The following is a 25209-nucleotide window of genomic DNA, read 5'->3' as shown; positions in this document are numbered from 1 at the left end:
AAAGACAGATGTAGGAAGTGATGCCGTGTCCCTTTCGCTACCCCCCCCCGTATGAAAAGCTGTCCATTAATGCTGCTCACCCCTAACTTCCATTTGAAACTTTATGGTTCTGTACAAATATTCTATACTATTTTTACTGAAATGGTGTGAAACTTTCAATGTGTGTTATGTGTCATCATTATGAAAGTCCGCCATCTTGAAGGGTGCATATATTATTACAACTCCCTTGTTTCTTTTTTATTATGTAAAATTGTCCATTTTTGGTCGTGTATTCGGATGTCATAGTAATAGGACTGACAAACATTAAAACTGATATCGTTAAAGTCTATGAAAAATCTCTCTCTCTCTCTTTTCCAATGTCTATCCAAGATCCTAAAATGTATTTAAAAATGTGTTATTACTTGTGTAGCAATATTTATTCAAATATCACGTCGTTTCTTCGACATTCACTTGTATTCCAATCATGCCTTTAGTTATTTTAATTTTTAAAGTCATTAAACGAAGTTTTCCTAAGATATTTCTTAAGTAAGTATATCAACTAAGTATGTCCCTCTATTACCTAGTTACTTTTGATATAGGATGCAATTTCTAACGTCAATGAAAGTGCTTTACAGTAGGCTTATAACTATTATTATCATGAATCAATATGAATAAGTTAAATTATATCCTGAGAGGAGATTTTAATAAGCACCACTCTATTTAATTAGATGATCTTTGACATTTTTTTAAATACAATATCAATAATTTCCCTTTTAATAACCAACAATACTGCCCTTTCTTTGGGCTGACCTGGTTCCAAAAGCTTTTATTCAATAAAATCATGAAATAAAACAGCCTGAAGTCCAACTATAACACTCTGAGGGTTCGAATTCGGATAACAGGGCGATATTTGAGTAGTCCTGCTCTTTGTATGTAATCCTTATGTTGACAAAGGTTATTATGAAACACCAATACTATTCATTAGTTTTTTGGATTGATAGAAAGGGATTTACGAATAAATATTCCAAAGAAATTATTGAATATTAGAACACAATATTTACATCCATATGGACATACTAATTATGTATGTTATAAAGGGAGAGAGAGATCCTTCGTTTGTTTACTCTTTGAGCATATGTTTTCATTTGACTTTAAACAAATGCTTTTGAACTTTCATCGAGTGTCGCAACGCGCTTTGGGTTAGAAATTCCAACAGATTATATATTCTTTTTTAATTACTTATATACATATGAAATTATACTTTAAAAAAGGTTGCAAATTCCTTTTCGTACTCGTATGTCCACATTTCATTTTGCAAATTATATGTTTGCCTTTATATATTGTAACTGCTTAGATAATCATCAATAGCTAGTCCACAAAATTGATACATAAAACTTACTCAAGTACATAGGTATTATCAGTCACTATGGAAGATGTTTGTCCTTTTTGAAGGTCAGAATGAAGGGTTTATTCTTATTCAAACAAATGTATATGTTTGTGTTTTTATAAATACATATTTGATCTAATTAATATTAGTTTACTTATAATTAAAAAGGATTCTTATTGGACTGGACACGGTCTGTTTTACATAGTAGATTTGAAAGGACATTTCGCGGCTTGGATTCAAAGTCGAATGATGATGCAATAATTTGTGTACATTTCATCTATGCATGAAAATATGTTTTTATCTTTATTATGTAGGCTGTATGGCGTATATTATATTAAATAGGCATAGATTTAGGTCTACAAAATCTCTCTCTTACAAATGAATAAACAAAATGTCGAATCAAATTGCATGAAAATAACGACAAAAGTATTCATAAATGATGGATTAATTATTATGATTATAAATGCAAAATTCCAGCCCTTCAAATCATAGTCTGTTTATGATCCTCCTAATTAAATAATAATGATTAATTACAAGCTATGCTTAAATAAAGTACTAATTTTACCCTGGTGATTAAAACACACGCATTACAAAACACGTCAAGGGCCACCTTCATTCATAACCTTGAACTGCAAACGCTATGGGCATAAACAGAAGATACGACAATCAGGACTCAACAATGTGTCTTTATATTCAAATGTCGAGGTCTGTAGAGCGTAGTTATGTATAGTTGAAGTTATAAACAATAATTAAAGAAATGCCATTAGATACCAGGTGTCTCTTCCCTGCCTCCATCCATGATGATGCAAGAAAAAGTCATTGTGTTTTTTATCTTATGAAAAGTAAGACAACTGAAGAATGAAATCGTGAAAGGGGCAAGCTGTACGTCTGCTCTTCGTCATTTTAATTCACCCCAGAGAATGAAATAGCACTAAAATATCTTTGTATGTTTCATAATCTTGCTCCACCAACTCTGTCAATTCTTGATTAATCCTATACTTCCTGAACCCAATTTTTTAGGGAGGATACTTTTTTAGTTTCTGATTTATAAATAAATCTTGGAATTTAAAAGATTATTATTACGTGTTCATATAATATATATTATAATGGATGACTGGGTGATCCATTGAAATCTGAACATTTACTAATTCACTAATTAATAAAGCTTGAGTTATTGATATTGATTCATGTTTTGATATATTAAAACATAATCAATTAGTTACAAAACAAACCTGAGCTCTCTAATTTACACACAAGTCGAGAAAATGCCACTTGAACGTCACGAAATAATGTCCATTTGCGCACTCCAAGCAGCTGGGCGTCTTCAAGACCACCGTCTACGCCGTCAGCAAGTCCAAAACGTGGAAGAGGAAGAATGGCTCTGTCAAAAAAGACCAAACTGGAGCCAGAGAAGTTAAAACAAAACAGCCCAGGACAATTCCCTAAAGTCCATGAGAGACCATACATGAGATCTTGGTGTCTTCTTTTGACACTTTTGAGACCAGAAGGGAAATAAACCCATTTTCTCATTTGTAAAACTCTTTTGAACTCTTCCTTGACACTTTTTTCCCTCTACGGCCATGATACATACCCATCAACATGCTCTCAGAAGGTGTAGTGACCTGTAGTGTCTGTCATCCAAACACCAGTCCCTCAAAGCCACTATCAGCCACCACTAGGACGTTATGATAGATGGCTATATGGGTGTCAGGTCTTCTGGGCCGCCTTTAATCCATCATTCCAACTAAGGGCGGCTGCATTAATGATTAACATAGATCGGACATATATCTACATATTAATTGTATTACTTATCTTGAAATTTCATTGTTTATTAATAAATGATATCTTGTTGAAGATTTTAAATTCAAAGTCTTCAGATTTTAATAGACCCCTCAGTTTCGTATTCTCTATGGAACATGTTTTGTTTCATAATCTTTATGTATTAGTTTAGAAATAATCCACATATATCAATATATTCTAAAGTGTACAATTGCTAATATTATTTTAGATTATGAATCCATGGGTATAAAATATGAAATGGCAAAAAAAATATTCCATTAGTTCAGCAATGCATTACGTGTAGTTTTGTGTGGGTCCAGCACAGTCCGGATCGTGAAGGGCAAAATTAGGGATGCATTTGGAATAGAGCTCTAAAAAGATCAATACGTTGGTCGCCCTCACTTCAAATTAGGTGAAAATGGGCACAAGCACATTCATTTTCATTTTGACTTACTCGTGTCAAGATTTGAAAGGAAGAAATAGGGGTTAAAAGTTCATGGAATCAAAAATATTCTGAGTCTAATTACGTAAATCTACTTACTACATACATTGAGCATTTAACTCTCTGTTTAATTGTTTGACTTTTTTGAGGTCCCATGAAGCTCGTATTCTTCTTCTAAGAATAATAGTTATGTAAAAGTAGGAAGTAATGATACCCCACAGGGTTTTTAATGAATACACATATCTTAAATTCATCATTGGCAATTAAAAAAAAAGGATTGGTTCTTCAAAAGAGGAGGAGAAGGAAGAAAAGAAACAGACAAATATATCATTTTTTGCGACAGGTTCACACCTTTTTCACGAAGGTCATCATTTAATGCATAAATTTCTATATAAGAAAACGTAATCAAGTTGTATTTGAAAAACCACTACTTGCTTAATAAACATAATTTAATGGAAATCATTTATTCTTATGCTACGTGAGAACTGAAAATTGAGATGTTGTAAGTCTGTCTACGAATTTGCAAATGCATTTATTAATCGGGAAACGGCATGTGATTTCCTTTTCTGTTTTTTCAAAGTATATACAAAAAAATAATATGTAAATAGTTTGATATATACTATATATTTTTGTTAAAATATTCACAATTGTTTTTTTATATGCAAAAAATACATGTAATTATAAATTAGCAAAGCGTTGATGACAATTTTATATCATGGACGTTTCATGTGGATTAATCTAAACTTTAAAAAAAAAAAAAAAAAAGATATGTATGTATTCGACAATTCTTCTTTATGATTGATCATAACTTCCTTGGCGTCTCTAGACCCCTTATTAGAGTGGAAACTATAGATTCCAGGTGGTGGCAGAAGGCTTGGAACCCTTTGCAGATGTATTCCTCTGTCAGCGCGTCCCTTGTGATAAAAGTGGTATTTCCAACCTCACAAGGTTCTTTCCACCCAGTTTTTTTGACAAATTCTGGATAGTCTGGTGTGAGACCCCGAGATCTCTTGCATTGGCCCTCATCGACTTGAAGGGATGGGCTAGGTCTACGGGTCCAGTTTGGCTTTTTTGACAGAGCCCTTCTTCCTCTGCACCGTTTTGGACTTGCTGACGGCGTAGACGATGGTCCTGGAAACGTAACTACTTGGTGTGCGTGAAATTCGTCGATCACAACTATCTCTGCTTGTATTTAAGCTAGAGTCTCAGGTTTGTTCTGTTTTGTTAATAATTTTGTATGCTTTAATATATCGTAATATGAATTAATGTCAAACACTCAACCTTAATTAATTATTGATTTAGTATGTGTTCGGATTATATAACCCGGTATATATAAAATAAGTCAATTTATTTAAGTTAAGTCATTCGATTACGGTGTTGATAATATTTGAAGTTAAGGCCCCACCCCCCATCCCCCCAGCCAGCCAAAGGATGAAAGCTAACAACGCCCCTTCTCTTTGATAATCGGTCATATTAATTCATTCCTTGATTTATCCGGGATTTTATGTTTAGATATAATTAAATATTCCTTTTAGTCGTACATAATGATTAATAAAGTGTTTTTGGCCGTTCTTTAATCATCGTAGTGTCAGTCAAGGCCTTCATAGTTCATATCAAACAAACACACTTCTCTTTGACCTCAAGACAATTTATGTAGATTTTTTCGAACTTGATTTGTTGGGTTATAATAACACTTGATCATAAATAGCAGTCAATAAAATCATTTCCTTATTTGTTAAAATGATGATCCCTCGTGACCTTTTCTTGTGAGGGATGCAAGTCAAGGTGTGTTGAACTTGAAATTATACATAGGCACATATATTCCTAAATAGAACTGTGTTCCATTTTTGTTGGTGGTTGTGGCAATGATATCTGCCCTAAAGTCTAATATATATATATATATAAATATATTGTAGGCACACACACAAGATTATAATATAATTCAAGGAGTTATATACTTATGTATGTAAATCTTCCTCCAAGGGAGGTCGTTTGCTATGCTTTGATGCATTTTATGTTCTGAAATAAATATTATATCCTATGCATATAATATGTTCACTATCTCTTTTTAGAGGAAGGATTCAACAACTTTTAATTTAATTTAATGTTTTGTCCCAGTTGAGGTTCTGAAGAAGTTCCTTGCTCCTTACGCAGTTTATAATTGAATATACTTATTTTAAATACAAGACACGGCGTTGCCATACTACTATAAAAAAAGTAATATGTATTTGTTATCAGCTGTCAATCACTTATGACTTAACTAGCTATTTCATAATTTATATATATATTAATAAATAAATGATTTACTAGGTTTGACTTAAAGTACTCTCGGAGCGTTCTTAGTTTGTTACACTCTACTTGTGTTCTATTTTTAAAAGGAAAATAGTACGACTTATTGTTGATCCTTTGTCATTTGTAAATAATAACATGGATTCTTGATTTTAGTATGTATACCTTTTACCAAAAAAGTACCGGGGATTTTTAAATGAAGTACTAATTTTATCATTAGTATTCATTTTGTTGCCTTCAAAGTAATTTCTATTAGATGCAAAGCACATATGTAAACTTTTTTTCCAGTCCTCGAAACATTTTTTATATGCACTTTTTGGCATGGCCTTTAACTCTTTTCACGAATTTTGTTTAATGGATTCAATAAACTCAAAATGGGTTCCACGGAGTGGCAATTTAAGTTCTGGCAACCAAAAATAAAGTCGCACGGAGCTAAATCAGGTGAATATGGGGTTGATCGATGGTATTTATTACATGTTTGGCTTTGAATTCGCTCACAATTGTGGCTCTGTGCCATGGCTCATTATCGTCTAGTAAAATCCACAAAAATTTAATTTTCTGGAAAAAGCTGTAAATTTTTGAAATTTTTCTCAAAAATTTATTTTCTTGAGAAAAACTATGGTTTTTTGATTTTTTTTTTTCAAAAATTTAATATTTTTAATTTTTTGGGTAAAGTTTAGAATTTTTGAAAAAAAAATTCCAAAAAATGTAATATTTGTTTTTTTATCAAAAAATCTACTTTTTTGCGAATACCTATGGATTTTTAAACTCATTTTTTTTTAAATTAATGATGTACTCTGTGAATAACAAATAATTTTTGAAATTTTTTCAAAAATTTATTTTCTTGAGAAAAACTATGGTGTTTTCATTTTTTTTTTTCCAAAAATTTAATATTTTTAATTTTTTGGGTAGAGCTTAAAATTTTTGGAAAAAAAAATCCAAAAAATCTTATATTTGTTTGTTTTTTATTTCAAAAAAACGTAATTTTTTGAGAATACCTATGGATTTTTGAACTAATTTTCTTTGAAAAATTAATTACTTTGTGAATAACAAAAAAATTTTGAAATTTTTTACCAAAATTTTTTTAATGTTTGGATTATTTTCTTTCTCCTTTTGGAGAAAAAATGCTAGCAAGACACAATCTCTTAAGAATAAATTTCCTCATGAACAAAGAAGCAACTTTTTTCCTTTTTAGTCAGTAACCTCAGGAAGCTCGCATGTTGTTTCAACTTGTAAATTACTTACAAATATTAAAATCATCCAATTATCATAATAATTATAATTGCATTCATAATTAAAGTATGTAGTTTCAATCATTATTGAAAGTATGTGTAGTGTGTTCTTCTGGGTTCAATTGGTTTTTTTTCCCTCTTCGCTAATAAATATCAAATATATATAAATTTAATCGTGACTAAATATTGATATTGTTAGCAGTTTATTTGTTTAATATTTATATAAGATGTTTTGAAGGACAGAGGCTCAGTCAAACGGCTGGACTTGTATTAGTTATTATAAAAGAAAACACAATAAAAGCTAAAATTCCACTGTTTGCCCAAAACAATTAAGAACCATTATGAGTATTTTGTTTTGTAAAAAAAATAAAATATTGTTCTAACACTTTTAATAGAAGGTATAAAAATAATTGTTCTTTCTTCTTCTTCAAGGTGAAGAAGAACCTACACTCTAAATGAAATAATGGGAAAGAAATTGAACGGATTGCAAAAAAGCACTTACATCTTACATATAGGTATATATATACTTTTTTTTAAATTGTTTAATAATGGAATATCTGATAGTATGTTCCAATAGATACACTCCATAATGATCAAGGACGTTCATCTTCTTTATTAATAGGGATTAATAGAAATTGCATTGTTTTTGAGAAAAAACAATTGTTCATTAATGTTACATTATATAAATATTCTTTATGCACATAAGTGAAGACGATTCCCCCCATGCCCCAAAAAAAAAAATCCCTGTGCCATTCTTTAATATTTTAAATGATAGTCATAAAAAATAACATTTTTCTATCAGGGACTTCCACGGAATATATTTTGGAAAAAAATTTAAAAAATTAAACTTCAAATATACAAATTTGATATTTAATTTTTTTTATAAAATCTACAGCCATTCACAAAAAATTAAATTTTTTGAAGAAAAATTACGAAAATTCACAGCTGTTTACAGAATAGAAAACTTTTGGAAAAAAATATTAATTGTTTTAAAAAGTTATTTTTTTATTGGCAAAAAAATTCCGAAAATTAATTTTTAATGTAAAATTTTATGTAAAAAAATTCCAAATACTATATTTTTGAGGAAAAAAGTATATTTATTCACAGAAATTCAAGTTTTTGGAAAAATAATTTAAAATTTAATTTCTATGGAAAGAAACTTCAAAAATAAATTTTTTATATAAAAATTTTTTGGAAAAAAAAAAACATAATAAAGTTTTTATGAAAAATACATTTTTATTAACAAAAATTTAAATTTTGTAGAAAAATAATTGAAAAATTAATTTTTTCTCAAAAAGAAAATTCAAATTGTAAATTTTCTAGTAAAAAGCAAAAATTCCTCAATTTGATGTAGGGGGTGGGCTTTTTTTTCATGACTCAGAAAAGTAATAAAAAGTAAAATACCATTAATAAGTAAGAATCAGAACATTATTTTCCCAATACCGATTCTAGAAAAAACACCCGATTCTCAGATTCCTGATTCCGATTAATCATCCCATCACTTATACAGATATTATATTATAAATTTCCTATTGGAAAGTAAGATTTTATTTTACATTATTTACATAATTATAAAAATAAAGAAAGTGATAATTGAGAATATGTAGTTTTGGATCGGTCTATAAATAAGATTGCTGTCCTATCAGTACGGTCCTAATAAAGTTTGTAAGTCCTTGGACCGGTCCCTATTGGTCTTTAATGGAAACTACAGCAACTAAAATTATGACCGATCCAACGCTAGAAGTATATCACAGGTAGGCCCAGGTTCAAATGTATTATTCCTTAATAAAACATTTATTTTTTAAAATTTGAGTTTCACAATATTTATTAACGGGATCTTGTAATTTAAAAACAATATTTCACAGGATCCTACTCAAAAACCATTTCCAAGGATATGAAGAACTCTATTACATATTTAGTATATAGAATTATTGACAATTTAAAACAACATTGAATCTCTCTTATCGGCTAGATAAACTAAACATATTTGGTTCGATTCGTTCACTCATCTAATTTTGTGTCTGATCAGAAAGAAGTTGAAATTTCCTTCCGTTTAATAGCCATAGTCATCGTAAGATTTCTTTTATCCTTTGTCACCTAGAGGCCATTTTTGATCCAGTGTATTCGACTATCCGACTTTATAAGTTTTTTACTAAATTTTATTGACATTTTAGTGATTGTCTTGGTCGCAGTAACACATTTTGAGGGGTTTGAACACTTCAAAGCATCGGACTCAGTGTCCAGACTAAGAACAAAGCAACAATATTCATTTTGTAGAAAAAAAACAAAGTAAAACATATTCTCTATTCTAACAGAGTCTTGACATAGATTTTTCTATAGAGCTAATATGAAAATCTATGATTTCAATTGCATTGGGAACCTCGAAATCTTTTTCCATGGAATAAATTTTCATGATAATCCATCACCAAAATTATGGGACAAATAAATTTTTGAGCCACTTGCAAATATATTAATGAAGCAAAGTGTGTCTCTACATGCCTCATTTTCTAATTTGTAACAAGATATTTTTAGATTGAACAAAAATATTTTGGCCAAGGAAGTGAACTATCCCTATCCATATCGACTACCACCCCCAATTTCCTTCTTCCCGGGTAGCCACATATTATTGGTATCATGTACAATATATAGTTATATCAGAAAGCCTTGATCTCTTGTAAGGTGGCCAAAAGATTATTTATTATTATGTATCGGATTATACTTAAACGCTATATGACATCATAGAAAGGTTTCAATAGAATACACCTCTTTGGATTACCGGGTGGACCATTGTAATCTGAACACTAACTAATTCAATAAGTAATTAAGTTTCAGTGATTGAAATTAACTCATATTTATATATATATATATATATATAAAATAAACAATTAGTTACGAATTAAAACAAACCTCAGCTCTATGACTTACGTACAAGTCGAGAAAATGACACTTGAACGTGATTGACGAATTTCCATTGTTAAACTCAAAGCAGATGATCCTCTCCAGGACCGCCGTCTACGCCGTCAGCAAGTCCGAAACGGTGCAGAGGAAGAATGTCTCTGTCAAAAAGCCAAACTGGACCTGCAGGAGTGATAAAAAACAGCTTATGCCATATCCCTTATGTCCATGAGGGCCCACACAAGAGATCTCGATGTTTAACACCAGACTGTACAGAGAGCTATCCAAGAAGGGATTTGGAAAGATCCTTGAGAGAGTGGAAATGCCACTTTTGACACCAGCAATGAAAAAAAACCCATCCATTCCATTGCAAGAGTCTTTTGACCTCTTTTTTTGCCACTTTTGGCCCCCTACAGCCCTGATACTAAGCCCTCGACTACACCTTTTGTATGCATGTCAAGGGGAAGGCCTGCAGTGCCCGTCATCCAAATAACGAGGCCTTTATAGCCATTGCCAATCAGCACGCCATGTCAGAGGACTACATCCAAAGCGGATGCCGGGCGTTTCGTCGCCGCTTGGAAGCCATCATTGCCGCTATGGGTGGCTTCATTAATGATTTTAAAAGTACTCAGTAACACATCTATTCATAGTATTAATTTTGATGAAATTCAATTGCTAATTAATAAATTATATCTTGTGGAAGTTTAAAATTCAATGTGCTCATATTTTATTTCACTTTTGTAGCAATTTTGAACGTTTAATCATCCTCCATCTCTCATTTCATAAAATAAATAATTCATCATTAAATTGCATTGTAACATGTATAGAGGTAGAAAAAATTTAGAATAAATATGCGTGTAATATAATAGTAAATATTTCAATTACAATGGGTATAAAACTTGGTCTATGAAGATCTGTTTGTGTTTTTTTTATGGTTTGTAAGTTGATAAGAATATTATTATTTGACGTGCAACTCTGAAATCTACAATAAGACCCTTCATATTCAATTATTAATAAAGTAAGCACTTATTTCTTTGATAAGTCTAAACATCCTTGGATTTTAAAATTGACAGGTTTCCCCCAACCATTTCATTCCATTCCTTCCACTTCACTTTTTGTTTATTTATTCTCAGTCTATTTCTTGGTATGCACAATAGGAAGCAACCATAGAAATAAAGGTACAACCGAGGTAAGAGAGCTCATTGAGAATTGAGATCACACACCCAATTATTGTACGTCAACCCCTTTTCAAATCATAGAATAATCATTATTATTGTGTAGTATATGAATACAAAAGTTGGGATTTCCCGCCTACAGAAATACAATTTACCTACATACACATACGTTCAATCCTTTATTCCAAGTAAGCAAGTAAATAATTAGCTTCAAGCAGACACTGATATGTACATTTTATGTAGTACTGATTATGATAATGAAGAGACTTGATAAACTTTCTGGATAAATAAATACGGCCTTCAGGCCGTGTTTACCTCCTAATATACATATGTATGTATCCACATACATATTATTTAACCTCATTCAAACACTCTCAAATTTATGTATTTATGTACATAAAAAATGTTTCCCACTTAACTGTCAATTTACTCACAAAAAATATATGTGTTTTAAAAAATTGTGAAATATTTTTTGTCATTGTTTTAAAAAAGCTCTTTAAATCAATTTTCTAGGGGACTGTATCTCTCCTTAATATGAGGTATAATTCCTTCCGTCTCTGTTATCAATTGCTGGAGAACTCCCAAATTTTATAAGATACTCTACAATGGATCATTTTCATTAATATTATCGATGAAATTACTTGAGTAAATCTTTAAGGATCTTTCATAAAAATCGTAGTTCTTTTAAACGTTCACAATTTTCTCTGATCTTATCTCATCCACCTACAAACTGGTTGTAATACAAAGACACACTAACGGAGAGTAAGTCCAATACGGATGTTTGTCTACCACGCCAGTTCCTCATCATACTTCCTTACGACAACATACCACTGTCTTATTTAATTAGAAACAAAAACATTGTGCACTTATGTGGAATTTAAACAGTAAAATAAACAACGCGTTTTGCCTTATACAGTTTAGTGCACTACTCAATGCGTAAACAAAAACCCCCAGAAAACGTGCAAGTATGGTAAGGACCCACTGAGGATGTTCCTGGAAGTTTTTTAACCCAGAAGCGGCTAAAACCGTCTGAAGTCCTCCTTTGGTAAGGAAAATAAACCAAAAAATTGAAAAGAATCCCGGTCAATCCATTAATGCAATCGCTGAGGGCTGTTCACCTGTCCCTAGAGTCTTCAAGGAAGACTTACGATATCACAGGTATGCATGGCGCAAAAGAAAGAGCTTCTAACCTCTTCAAACAAGGAGAAAATAGTCACCTAAATCAATGCGTTGATCAAGCTAAAACAGGAGTCGTCTGTGAAACTAGTCTAGTTCTTCTCAGTCAAACGCAGTAGTATAACTCAAGTAACAATAAATGATTAGCAAAAAGTCCTTATAACGTCCCTAGAATCATGAAGGACAAATACAACGAGCCAGAGATGGTTCTTGACGTTGTTAGCAGCAAGGGTAAGGTTAGGCTGTCTTTCATCTTCAAACAGGGGCATGGGATCAATGCCATGGTTTTCATTAATGTACTGCGCACACAATTACTGTGAAAGGGACAACTTTTAAAATGTTTCCAATGAAGGTCCCACCACAAGATTCCTGAGGATGGAAAAAGGAGGGCACTCCATACTTTACAGACTGGTATGGTCAAGAATGCAGAACGTTGTGAATGCGTGGACTGAGCAAACATTGATTTTATTAATAATATGGCAAATAGATGTTATAATGTTGAATTTTGGGTAAAAGTTTAATAAAATTTGTTAAGAAATATAGAGACTGTAACGTTTTACTTTTTTTTTTTTTTCTACTTGTGAATGTTTAGTTGAACCTTCTTTATATTTAGATTAATTGGGCATTATTTTTTAATTTGGCTTAATTAAAGGTATTATTATTCTTATAAAGATTGATCGATACCTAATATACAGACCTGTATAATTTTGACTCTTTTAAAAAAACAAACTTTGTGTAGGGTAGAACTCAGAAACTCGATGCTTATTCTTTCCAGAATGAGCGCGAGAAGCGATGCAATAAATATCCGTTTCAATTTTCCCCAACAGAAACATCTGAAAACGGAAAAATCTCTTCATAATCCATCTCCATTTTCAACTCTATTTTTGGTCTTATCGTTTTCCTCTTTCGTATTTTGTTTATGAAAAATAATACATCAAATCGCAAAAACTGGCACACTGCTTGACATTGGTTTAATTCCCACTAAACAACAACGCCGACCATCAGCATGTGACCCAAACAGATCAGTATTCTGTTAACAAAATTCATTTGAGTCATCGTTTTTCTCCTCATTTTACATCGAATTCCGAATATGTCGAGTACTGGAGTGGTCAAGTTCTGAATTTCTACAAAGTTTTGTTCAATAAATTGATTGATTCGAAACTTAGTATTACTCCATGTAAAAGTCTTTGAGCCTCTTCAAAATGATGAGTGAATCCCTACAGAGTTCAATTTAGGACATTTATAAGTAATATTTATCCAACTTCATTAAGTTTTAAGAGTTTCTATATTTTTTAGTCTCAAAAAAGGGTTTGAGAACCCCTCCATTGATATTAGAGATAATTATTCCTTATCAACCAGAACAATTTTCAGCATTAATTATAACTTACATGTGTATATACGCACACGTAAAGACAAGACAAGGGTAGGATGATAGGGAAATCATCACAGTGACTAGCCTTAGAGCTAAAAAGTAAAAAAAAAAAAGTCATAATAGCTGTAATTATTACATATAAAAAAAGTTAAAGGGCAAGAAAAACTGGGAAGTCACCTAATTATGTTGTACATTATTGTAGATGGATAGGTATATATTAATTCACCCAAACTGGAGTCTTTACCCTGTATGAGTTAATTAATTTTTATTTTTGAAAGATCAAGAAAGTTAATGAAAAATTTATAAACAAAATAATATTTTGATTGATGCATTATAAGGGTTTTGTAGACTTGAGTCGATAGATCCGAAAAGGGGAAAAAGATAAGTAGCTATGCATGCCAACTGACCATGGTTTAATTTATATTCAATTAAATACTTTCAGTGTGTAGGCATTGTATGAATTACTTTCCTACTGTTCAATCACTTAATGGGCACTAATGAGCTAATATTTTTATCGGGTCAACCTTTATTATTTAACCATTTTAACACAAAAAGTATTGAAGTCCATTGTAGGGTCCTGGTTGCATTAGGAAAACAAGTTAAATTATTACAATTGCAGCCTAAAGAACATCTTTTGGTCAATGTATTCGCCCTTAGCATTGATCGTAAGCTCCAGGCGTAGGTGGAAGCTGCTGCAGGTCTCGGGATTTACTCGGCGCATATGGAGGACAGGTCTTGTTCACAGAGGTCTTCATGGCGAGGATGCTGTTAAGGCGTCTCCTGCAGGCCTTGGACTCAACGTGCGTCTAGATAAAATATTCATGAGGATTAGGTTCTGGGCTCTGCGGTGTCCAGAAGTCCAGAAATGCATGTTAGACTGGAGACATATCGGTGCTTCTCTGCTAAATCCCCAAATGTAACCACTCTGTCATTCTGCGTGTTGAAGACGGGGTCAACAGTAAAAGATCTTCCCAAATGAAAAGATCACAATGAGTTCACAGGTTCCCTTGATGTGGTTCAGGATCTTTTTTTGTCACTGCACAAGGATTTTTTTCTATACTCTTCTGTCAAAAACGATACTCGAAACATCCTTTGATGAGGCTTGGGATTAAAATCAAGCCGACTCAATAATAAAATATATAGTCCTTTAAAAAAAAAAATATCAGGACTCTAGAAGATAATATTTACCTCTCTTATGGAATTAAAAAAAATAAAATCCAATGTATTGTTGGTGATTATCTATGAAGAGAAATGAGGAAATTCCATAATTAGGAGCGTCCTCTTTATAATGAGTCTCTGATATTTACAAAAAAAAAAGTTTTTTTTATAATGGGGGTCCATGGATGTATACATTCTACACTTGTGTAATTAGTCTTTTCAACACCGTCATGACTTCAAATGAATTTCTTCATGGATACATACATTAATGACAGTAAATTGAATAGCTTCATGCATACATTGATGTTATTTCTTATAATTATATAAAAAAACTAATTAATGAAGATATACATTAAGCTTTCACCTGTCCGTCCTTTGACCTTTAAAACATCCGCAATTAAGTGACAATATATTTCAATTTGAAAAGCTTTTGAGTGTTTATTCTTTACCTATGTATGTACCAGGTGGGCCATCGAAATCTGAACACTTACTAATTCAATAATTAATGAAGTACATAGAAGTGATTGAAATTAATTCATATTTCGAGGTATAAAAGCATAATCCATTCGTTGCAGGAAGAAACAAACCAGAGCTCTCTAGCTTACGTATAAGTGGAGAAAATGACCCTTGAGCGTGATCGACAAATGCCCATTCACGCACTCCAAATAGTTGGGCGTCTCCAGGGCCTCCTTTTACGCCGTCAGCAAGTTCGAAACGTTGGAGAGGAAGAAAGGCTCTGTCAAAAAGGCAAACTGGAACTGGAGGAGTTAAAGAAAACCAGTGTAGAGAGGATCCTTTTGATACCAGCAATGAAAGAAACCCATCTCTTCCGTTGCAAGACTCTTGTAATTCAGTCTTTTGAACTATTTTTTTACACTTTGGGCCTACCCCCCACGACAAAGCTACAGTGTTCCAGCACTGGGACGCCATTATAGAGGACTACATCCGCAGGGGTGCCAGACCTTCTACCACAGGCTGGAAGCCATTATTACCACTATGAGAGGCTACATTAATTATTATGAGAGCTCAGACAAAATATATCCTCTTCAATTTTAAAATTCAAAGTGTTCAGATTTGAATGGGCCACACCTAAGCTACAATTATTGAATAAAAGGTGCACAAAAATTGGCTAAGTACCAACTAATGATTTTGGGTCTTTTTTCTCATCCATTAGGAGAAATATTTGCGAGATACAATAAAAATAAGAATGTGTTAGTCGCTATCTGGAACTCTCAGGATACCTATACAGTCAAATCTGGATAAAAAAACTGCTATTTTTCATATGAAAAGTTGATTATATTCAAAATATTTAAAAAAAACCAACATTTTTTTTTTTTTGAAACCAATGTAAATAAGAAATATTAAAACTTCCCCCCATGGATTGAAAATCCATGTTAAATGAATTTAAAAAGAAATATACAATAAACAAATGTTGGCACCAAATTACGATCTCATGTCTCATGACAAAATGTTCCCCCATGATGCCACTGTGAAAAAGCAGAACAGCCGCTACATGATGATCAAATATCCGGAAAAATGCCTCCACTTCAGTAAGACATTTCTTCAGAATGGCTGGAACCATTATTTTGGGCGTTGGGGAATCTACCCTCCCATTTTTGTAGGGGAAAAGGAGTTGCTTAATGCAGATGCTAACATCCAACTTATGTATAAGAAAGGGCTACCTTGGGCCAGAGAAACGTTCGGGGACAACTTTGTTATCAATCAAGATGTAACTCCATGTCATTGCGCCGCTAAGACCCAGGCCCTCTCGATAAGACAACTTTATGGCCATTAGGGACCACAAATGCGGCCAACATTCTCTCCAGACGCGAAGCCCTAGGACAACATTGTCTTCAATCAAGACAGAGCTTTGTTTCATCGCACAGCTAAGACCCAGGCCCTACTGAGACAACTTGCCGGACTTTTGGGGCCTCAACATATAGCCACCCTCCTCTACAGACTTGAACCTCTAGGAATACTCCATCTAAGTACGTTTAGAGGAGAGGGTTTGTGCAGCTCCTCACAGAAGTGTTGACTCTCTAGAGGCTTCCATTAAGAAGGAGTGGACTAAGGTCGAGTCTGGCTATATAGTCAAGGTCCGCAAGGGATATAGGCCTTGTACTGAGGCAATTATTAGAGCTGAGTGCTCAAATATTGAATAAAAGTTGTGCCGAGTACTATTTTCAGATGATTTTGTTTAATAAATGTCTCACAATACATCTTTTTTATATTTACTCTTGAGAAATTGAAAAAAAAAATTGAATGTGTGCCACTTGATTAGATAAATCCTGTATTACACGTTGTAAAAATTTGGTATCTGAGAGAACGTTGACTATAAGCGTATTATATTATATCCGAATTTCTTATCTCTGGATTAGATTGTATATGATTTAGGTATTTATAGATATTTATATCCCATCTTTCTTCCTTTATATGGTATTCGTACAAATGAGTTTCAATATTATTTATATACAGGCATGATTTTCGCTTTTTTCTTTTGTATTTTTATAATTTATTTGTTTTATTTCATATTTAAAAATATATTACTACGTAGATATTGGTGAAACTCCTTTACTCCAAATATATATAAGTGTATAATACGTAAATATTTTGAAATAATAGAGAGAGCAAAAAAAAAAAAAAATGGAAATATATTTTTTTCATTTTCTGTTCGGACAATTGAATTGATTAGGTTTAAATAATAATCTATGTAAGTAATATTTTTATATTCTTCCATCATTATAGGTAGAAAATTCAAACATGCCATGTTTCACAATAATATATATATTTGTGTATTATGTACAATGTCAGCTAATGGATGAAAGGGGGCTTCTTTTCATTTACATATATACCCAAGCAGAAATTTCAAACGGTCTCTAAATAAAAGGTTTACAACAATAAAGGAAAAATAAAGAAAAATTATAATAAAAATTCTTCAATTCCTTACAAAACAATAAAAAAGAAGAGGTCAAATTAGAGTTGCTCAAATTTGTACATCCTATAGGGATACCTCTGGATAGGAACAGGCACTGTGACAGTTCTTATGTAGGACTCAAGACTGCTTTAGTCCTAAAACTGATAAAGTTCGATCCTTAATTACGTTACTCAACTTTATTTCTTTTTTTTTAATCAGTTCTAGTTGCCCGAAGGACCGTCAGCCGCAAGGACCGGTCCCAAGGACTGCTCCTAAGAATGGAATGGATCGGAAAGAATAAATAAGGACTGATACAACACCAATGCAAACCCCAAATTGGATATTTTAAATTGACTTCTAAGTATGCAGAGAGTAAGGTTGGATATTGAGCAAAAAAATTGAGGACCTTTCATACTTTTCCTTTCTATTGAACGGTGTTCTTTTCCCAGCTTGTTTTTGATTATTCTACAAAGAAACCTTATACACAAGAAAGTTACAACCAAGTAATTAAGTGAGGACCACTGGGCTTGAAATATGAGATACAAAATTACTTATGTCTTGGGGAAAAGTGATTAAGTGATGTTATCTGTGTTATGTCAAAATGTAGATCTCGTAAGGGAAATAAATATTTCTAGCAAACCAAATTGTCATAAAAATTGATTATGGATTCCTGGTTTCATTTAAAAAAAGGAATGAACAGAAAAAGGGAAACTGAGTAATCTCTTAGCCACAGAGCCTCTTATCACCATTTTAAGGTATTTTATGATAAAAAGAGGCTTGTATGTCGTATAAAGAGAGGAAAAAAATCACAGACTGAGGGCTCCCTGATATCAACTCATTCATTATTCAAAGGAATGTATTATGAAGGAATCTTTAACTCATTGCTTACATTAAAACTGGAAATTCAAATGCAGATTAAATATATATAGTGTTATTTCTTTGACCTTGGGGACCGGTTTTGTATTATAGGCTTTTGTAGCCTAGTAAATATGTATGTAAGTGGGTCATTGGACAGTGTGCTTCTTTGTCTTTTCTCAATTTGATATAAATAATATACTATTTTATCAATTATTTTTTCTGCAAAATACGGTGCCTCTTTTACCCTCTCTTCTTGTTTCGAATCACAATAAGTTATTAATATTCTCTTTTCTAATTGATGATAATAAACTCATAATTAAGATGGGGATGCCTTGAAGAAGAAATCATCAGGGAAATGATGGAGAAAAAAACAAAAAAACAGGTTCAAAAACCGCGTTTCAAAATCTATTATTAATAACAGATTTATTTTATTTTTTAACTTGGAGTTGATGATTTGAGACTCTTCTAGTAGTGAAAACTTGCACGACCTTGTGCATTTCATGCTCAAAATATAATCCAACTCCTGTTAAAAGGGTCCACCTTCCTAATAACTTTGTTGTTTTTTTGCCAAGTTTAAAATAAAATTTTGTATTATAATTGTCAAAATCATAAACAATGTAAAAACATCCCGGAAGTAATTGATAAATAATCTTTTTTGATCAGTACAAGTGTACATAATATTCGTTTCACAGAGAAGAATATAAATTTCGTTTATAGTGTCGTGGCTTTTGTTGATAATTATTCAAATAGAGAATCTTCTTATAAGACACAAAGCCTTTATTTTAAAAAATGAAGAAGGGCGTAGCCATAAAGGGAATGGAAGATTGCCTTTTATATAAAATATTATGAGTAGATATATACTCAGAACAGGCCTTAGATATTGTGGGACCCTAAGTATAATTGAGAAATATTATTTTTACATTTTTATTAAATAAATATATGGAATTCTTTGTAGGGTATTTATGAAATGACGTTTTTTGTGGCCATATTTTATTTAATGACCTTTTAGAAAAATATTTCCTCACTTTTTACAAATAATTTTTTTTTTGAAAATACATTTTTAATGTATTTATTTAAATCAGCACGAGGACTTTTGTAAGTGTGAGGCCCATTGTAACACTTGTGGCCTAAGACTGGTTCTAAATACTATGCATTCAGTTTCATTGCAATGGAGACCAGTTTATATATATATATACATTTTATATTTCAAGGATTCGTTTATTATAAAATGAATTATTCTTTCATTTATGTATATATTTATAATTATTGATTTGATTATTAAAAAGTTAATTATTTCTGTACAAACATTTGCTAACCTCGTTAAAATAAAAATAAATGCATATCAGATTTGTGACATTTTAAAGTCATTATCCATTCTATGTTTAGTTATTTATAAGGAAGGCAGAGTTAGGTATAGTCTTGTGTTGACTCGACATGGGTCAATAATTTTTAGACTTGACACAAATGATGAGTTGATTTTTAAATTCGAAAAAGCTGACATCATATGAGTGTTGTTAGTAAATGGGCACTATAGTGGTACCGGAGTACACACATATTTCAAACGATACTAGAATATTAAATGGATATCGAAACCGTTTCTTGCAGCGTCATTACATCATAAAGAAACTGTCCGACCAATGACGTAACCCCTCAAAAATATGGGCTAGAAAATTATACTCTATGATACAAAGCAATATATTGCTTCTATAATGACTTCAAATTTCTGAGGTAGCTCAAACAAAAAACCTGTTGGTCCCCTAAAAGGGCATATTAATTGCCTTTAACGACATTTTTGTTATATAATTGTTTGGGAAAAAAGTAAATTGTTTTTTTTCACTTTATTTTTATTCTTTATAAGAAGTGCCACTACCAATCAGCTGATTTAAGCCAAGTATGCCCTGTTCTATTCAATAACTTGTTCCCAACGAGAATCCAATTTCGTTACGTTTTTTTTCGTACAAGCCCTTGTCTCTATTCGCAAAAAAACCCTCAATCAAATTTTCACCGGCCTCTATTGAGGACAAATTTGTACCCCTAAGCGCGCAGGCCATCGACAGAAACAGGTAGTAGTCGCTTGGTGCTAGGTTCAGACTGTATGGTGGATGCCTAACAACTTCCCATCTGAGCTTCTAGAGCTTCTGGCGTACCATCAAAGATGTGTGCAATCTGGTATTATCTTGATAAAACGCAATCCCTATCCTATTTATCACTGGCTTCTGTTAGATTGCTAGCATCAAACGGTTGAGTTGTTCACCGAAAAGGGCAGAATTGAGTGAGAAAAATAAATCACTCGAAACACTGTTCTGCAAGTCGAACTGAAGGAGTAAAGGGCCCATATACATCGCAAATTTATTAGTCGCATTCGATGTGTTTTTCCCTTTCTGATAGTAGAAATGTTCAATATTTCGAATGTCTTCCTTTGACGCCTCCATACTCGACGCAGAATAATTCAAAAATTAACCGAACAAGTGCAATACTGTCCGAAAAGCCTTTGTAGTATACAATAATACCTTTACAACGCTGTATCGTATGATTGGATGTGATCAATAATGAAAAGAAATATTCTTAATTAAAAAATGGAATGGAAATACAAAAGTACTCTTTCCTCAATTTAAAATTTTTAGTCGAAAAGTATCAAAAGATTGCAGTTCTATCCAGTTCAGTCCTGTATATCAGTTCTTAAACGTTTAAAGTTTGGTCTTTCATGACGTCACTCAACTTTATCTCTTTTTTTTTTAATCAGTTCTAATAGTGATGGTTCGAAGGGCTCATAGTATAAAAGGCCTGTTCCAAGGATTGAGAAGTCTTGTATGAAAACTGGACTAGACCCAATAAATGAGGCCTCTCACAACAATACTTTATCTTTTATTGAATAGTGTTTGTCATTTATGACCTTACTTCATCAAATGTTTTCGGCTTAGTGCACAGAATACCCTTAGGGTATCATCATTTCCAATGAGGAGACAAACTAAGTTCAAGTCGATTCAACACTTGTTCAGTAGAAACAAGTAGAACAAAAAACATTCAATACAAAAAGTCAATAATTTTCTTAAAATAGTTATAAATAAAATCTCCTTGAAAAACCCTTTTTGAACAACAATGATGACGACCATAACAAAAATTGAGAAGCAAAAATGTATTTTATTACAATGGTGTTAAGTACACAAAAATAATTGTTTAACTCTTTACATAAGTACAAAAAAAAAGAAAAAATAAGGGGGGAGTAATCGAGGATTTCCATCAAATTCAAGGTTGAAAAGGTCTTCTTTTTCTTCTTCAACACAGGAGGATTTCTCACATTCTATGTACGTACATACAAAAACCCTTCAAAGAAGTGTGTAGCTCTCAAATACATGATCCGTAAACACAAAAGCAAACTAGAATGATTCTACTCAAATAGTAGTGTGGAGTATTATTCGATTAATTATCATCAATTTATATTAACAAATTATTATTCTTTACCATTTGAGTGAGTTTGGAAATATCTCACTTATTGTACACAAAATGAAGGGGTTTTTTAATTTGAAAGAGGCCATATTCGGCCAATAAAGGTAATAAACTATAGCTGAAATTCTTTAGTATCTTAACTCACAATCGACAAATTTATGTATAGAATACCTAAAATTGACTCATTTGTGAATATAGACAGGGAAAAAAAATAAGGATTTTTTCTTTATCTGCATTTTTGTTTAAGGATGGTTTTATGTTGCCGCACCAAATATATTTTGTCGAAATTTGGGAACTAAAAACATTTAATAATGATATATTATACTAATTCTCTAGTACAATCAACTTCTATTAGAACAATCATTAGATGACGTGCCTACTAAAAATAAAATGCAGGGCTTTCATGCAACTCGCAATCTTCACATGCATATCCTTGGAAATGAGTGAGAAAATAAACTGATAGAAAAAAGGGGTTTGTTTTAAGCTCTCAGAGGTCAAAATGCATTGAATACTAAATATGATAATAACCGTGAAATTTATTTATGATTGTATTTTAATTCGTCAAATGGATTAAAATTAAGAACAATATAGGGGGAAATATTCTTATTAAACTATGTAATAATTTTAAATCTATGTTTGGAGCTTAATACATTTTTATCTATGCCGCAAGAAGTAAGATATCTTGCATACCTATTAGTCTGGACAGAATCCTCTTTAGAGAGACCCCACAAAGTGATAGAGAGCTCCGATATGAATGGAATATGTTACTATCCTTTTTCATTTACCCACACTTATTTTTTTTTTTGTTTGAACAATGAATAATAAATGATTGTCACAAATGTTATATTAATTAATTAATATTATTTTGTGATGAAGTTGCTTTTGGAATGTATAGATATATGAAATTAATGTACAGAGAATAAATGTAATAAAAAAATAAATATAACAAATAATAAATTTATTTTTACTTTGTTTATCTCTTAAAAGAACATAAATTTATTTTTAGTTTACGATTGCATGCAACACCATAATATTCCTCTAAAATTTAAGTTGAAATGCAAAATGAATGTCGTTAATTATAATATTTAAAAAAAAAATTATACATTTAGGATGAATTAGAGACCATTTTTGATTTCCAAAAAAAAAAAGACACTTTGTTTTGTGGGTAGAGGTTTAATAATTGGAAATTCATGAATTTATTATTGATTCTTGTTTTTTAGACAATATTTTGGATGTTTTTCTTTTGTTATTTTAAAATATATTTTATATGAAAGTTAATTTTTTAACATGCGTCTTTTGTCTCTAAAAAAATTGGATATTTTATGAATTTATATAAAAAAAAATCCCTGGATATTCCGAAAAAGATGTAAAAATAGGACATGTTTGGGGGTCAGGGAAATTTAGGGTTAACATAATTGTGCAAATTTGAACTACATAATACGGCATCGAAGACAGTTATCAATTAGTAATTTTCATCAAAATAATCAACAATTACCGACACCATTCATATGGATTGCCATTCTAAAGAATATTCAATTATTCTATGATCCTCATCACAGCTATAGATTATTCATCTCATTTGATGTTTATAACTTGTACATAATATATACACATTGCATATGAATAAAAAAAAAACCCTGTTCCACTCTAAATACGTATTTGTATACTAACATTCATGGATAGAAAACTGTGAAAAATATGAAGCAGTATGAAGGTCAAAGATTTAATTAGCAAATGCATATATGTTTTTACTAAGAAAATATGAAGGAACTGACCATATGGCACCCCTCAATGCCTTGTTATTTGCTACAATGATTGAATAAATAGTCGCTATTTATTCAATCCAATTCAACTACTTGAGAAATTATTATTGGTTTATTTTTATTGCATATAAACTCATACATCTTTGGGAGAAAGACACTCCTCTTTTTTCTTCTACATTTCTACTTCTTTCATTTAATTTTTGTAAAACAAAGTTTAAAACAATATTAAGACTAAAGAAAAATACGGAAGTAAAGTGCATGAGAGAAAACGTTCAATGTCATGTCTTTATTTTTAATACTTTGTATGATTATAATATATTATTTTCTTTAGCAAAAATAATGATAAAAAATGCATTCAATGAAAAACATATTATGCATGGACCATTTCATTAAGTCTGCAAATGAGCAGAAAAAATAAAGGAAAAAATATAGAAACCTACGGACTCGCACTAATTATTAAGTACTAGTTATTTCGATATAGCAGTCACAAAACCTCTTTTTTAAAAGGAAGGGAACCATAATAAAGAATCTTTCATGGGCGAGTTTAATTTAACCCTTGTTGTTTTGCAAAAAGGTATATAATTATTATTATTTTTTTTTTGCCAAAGTGTGGAAATACATAATATACAACTTTCAACAGTCATCATTCCATGTGTTTTGTTATTTATTTACCTACTTCTAGGAGTAATTATGACTCAAAAAGGTCGGAGAGTTCAAGGAGGGAGCCGGGGAAAAATAATCACAATATGATGATTAGGATTTTTATGTACTGCCTCCTCTCTTTTGACAAATTTTATTCTTTTATTACAAAGATATAATATCTACAATATTATATATTAGCTATATAACTATGAATCATCCTTACCGTGATAACTAATTTCATCCTCATTCTATCAAAAGTGGCTATCTACTTATTCCTCAGTAGATGGATATTCTTCAGATTTCGTATTTGTAAAGTCTCTTATAATGTTATGATGCACTGTTGACCACAATCAATATTTCAAGTGCCTTAAAGTCTCATATATTATGTGTCCGGGGGACTCTTTTCCTCACGGATTCTCAAAATACACTCATTTTAAGAAACGGAATCGCGTAGAGAATTTACATATTTTTCTAAACGCTCACACACTTGTAAATAATAATAATAATAAAAAAAGTCCGTTAAAAAGAAAAGAATGTGGTAGAGGCAATGTCAGGATACGCGCGTTCAACGCGTATTTTTGACGCAGAAAGGTCCTTAATCAAAAGAAGAAATATTTCCGTCTACTCCTTCAATAGCTCTCCTCTTGACGCATTTATTATTATAGTCCGTAATGAATGTAGGTACGAGGTACACTTATTAA

The 25209-nt window shown here is 31.6% G+C and overlaps 1 protein-coding gene across 1 annotated transcript in view; it reads right to left on the bottom strand.

The window, feature by feature from the left end:
* The window catches only part of LOC121126422 (uncharacterized), a 41513-nt gene extending 16573 nt beyond the window's left edge, over positions 1-24940 (bottom strand). Inside the window, exon 1 of the mRNA XM_040721750.2 lies at positions 24732-24940. Within this exon, the coding sequence (XP_040577684.1) occupies positions 24732-24755 (24 nt within the window). The 5' untranslated portion in view covers positions 24756-24940. The remainder of the gene's footprint in view (positions 1-24731) is intronic.
* Between the last annotated feature and the right edge of the window lie 269 nt (positions 24941-25209).

Source organism: Lepeophtheirus salmonis, chromosome 1, assembly GCF_016086655.4.
Source record: "Lepeophtheirus salmonis chromosome 1, UVic_Lsal_1.4, whole genome shotgun sequence".
Taxonomy (NCBI): domain Eukaryota; kingdom Metazoa; phylum Arthropoda; class Copepoda; order Siphonostomatoida; family Caligidae; genus Lepeophtheirus; species Lepeophtheirus salmonis.
Note: the sequence above shows the minus strand (reverse complement) of the source record. Positions and strands in the feature narration are given on the sequence as shown.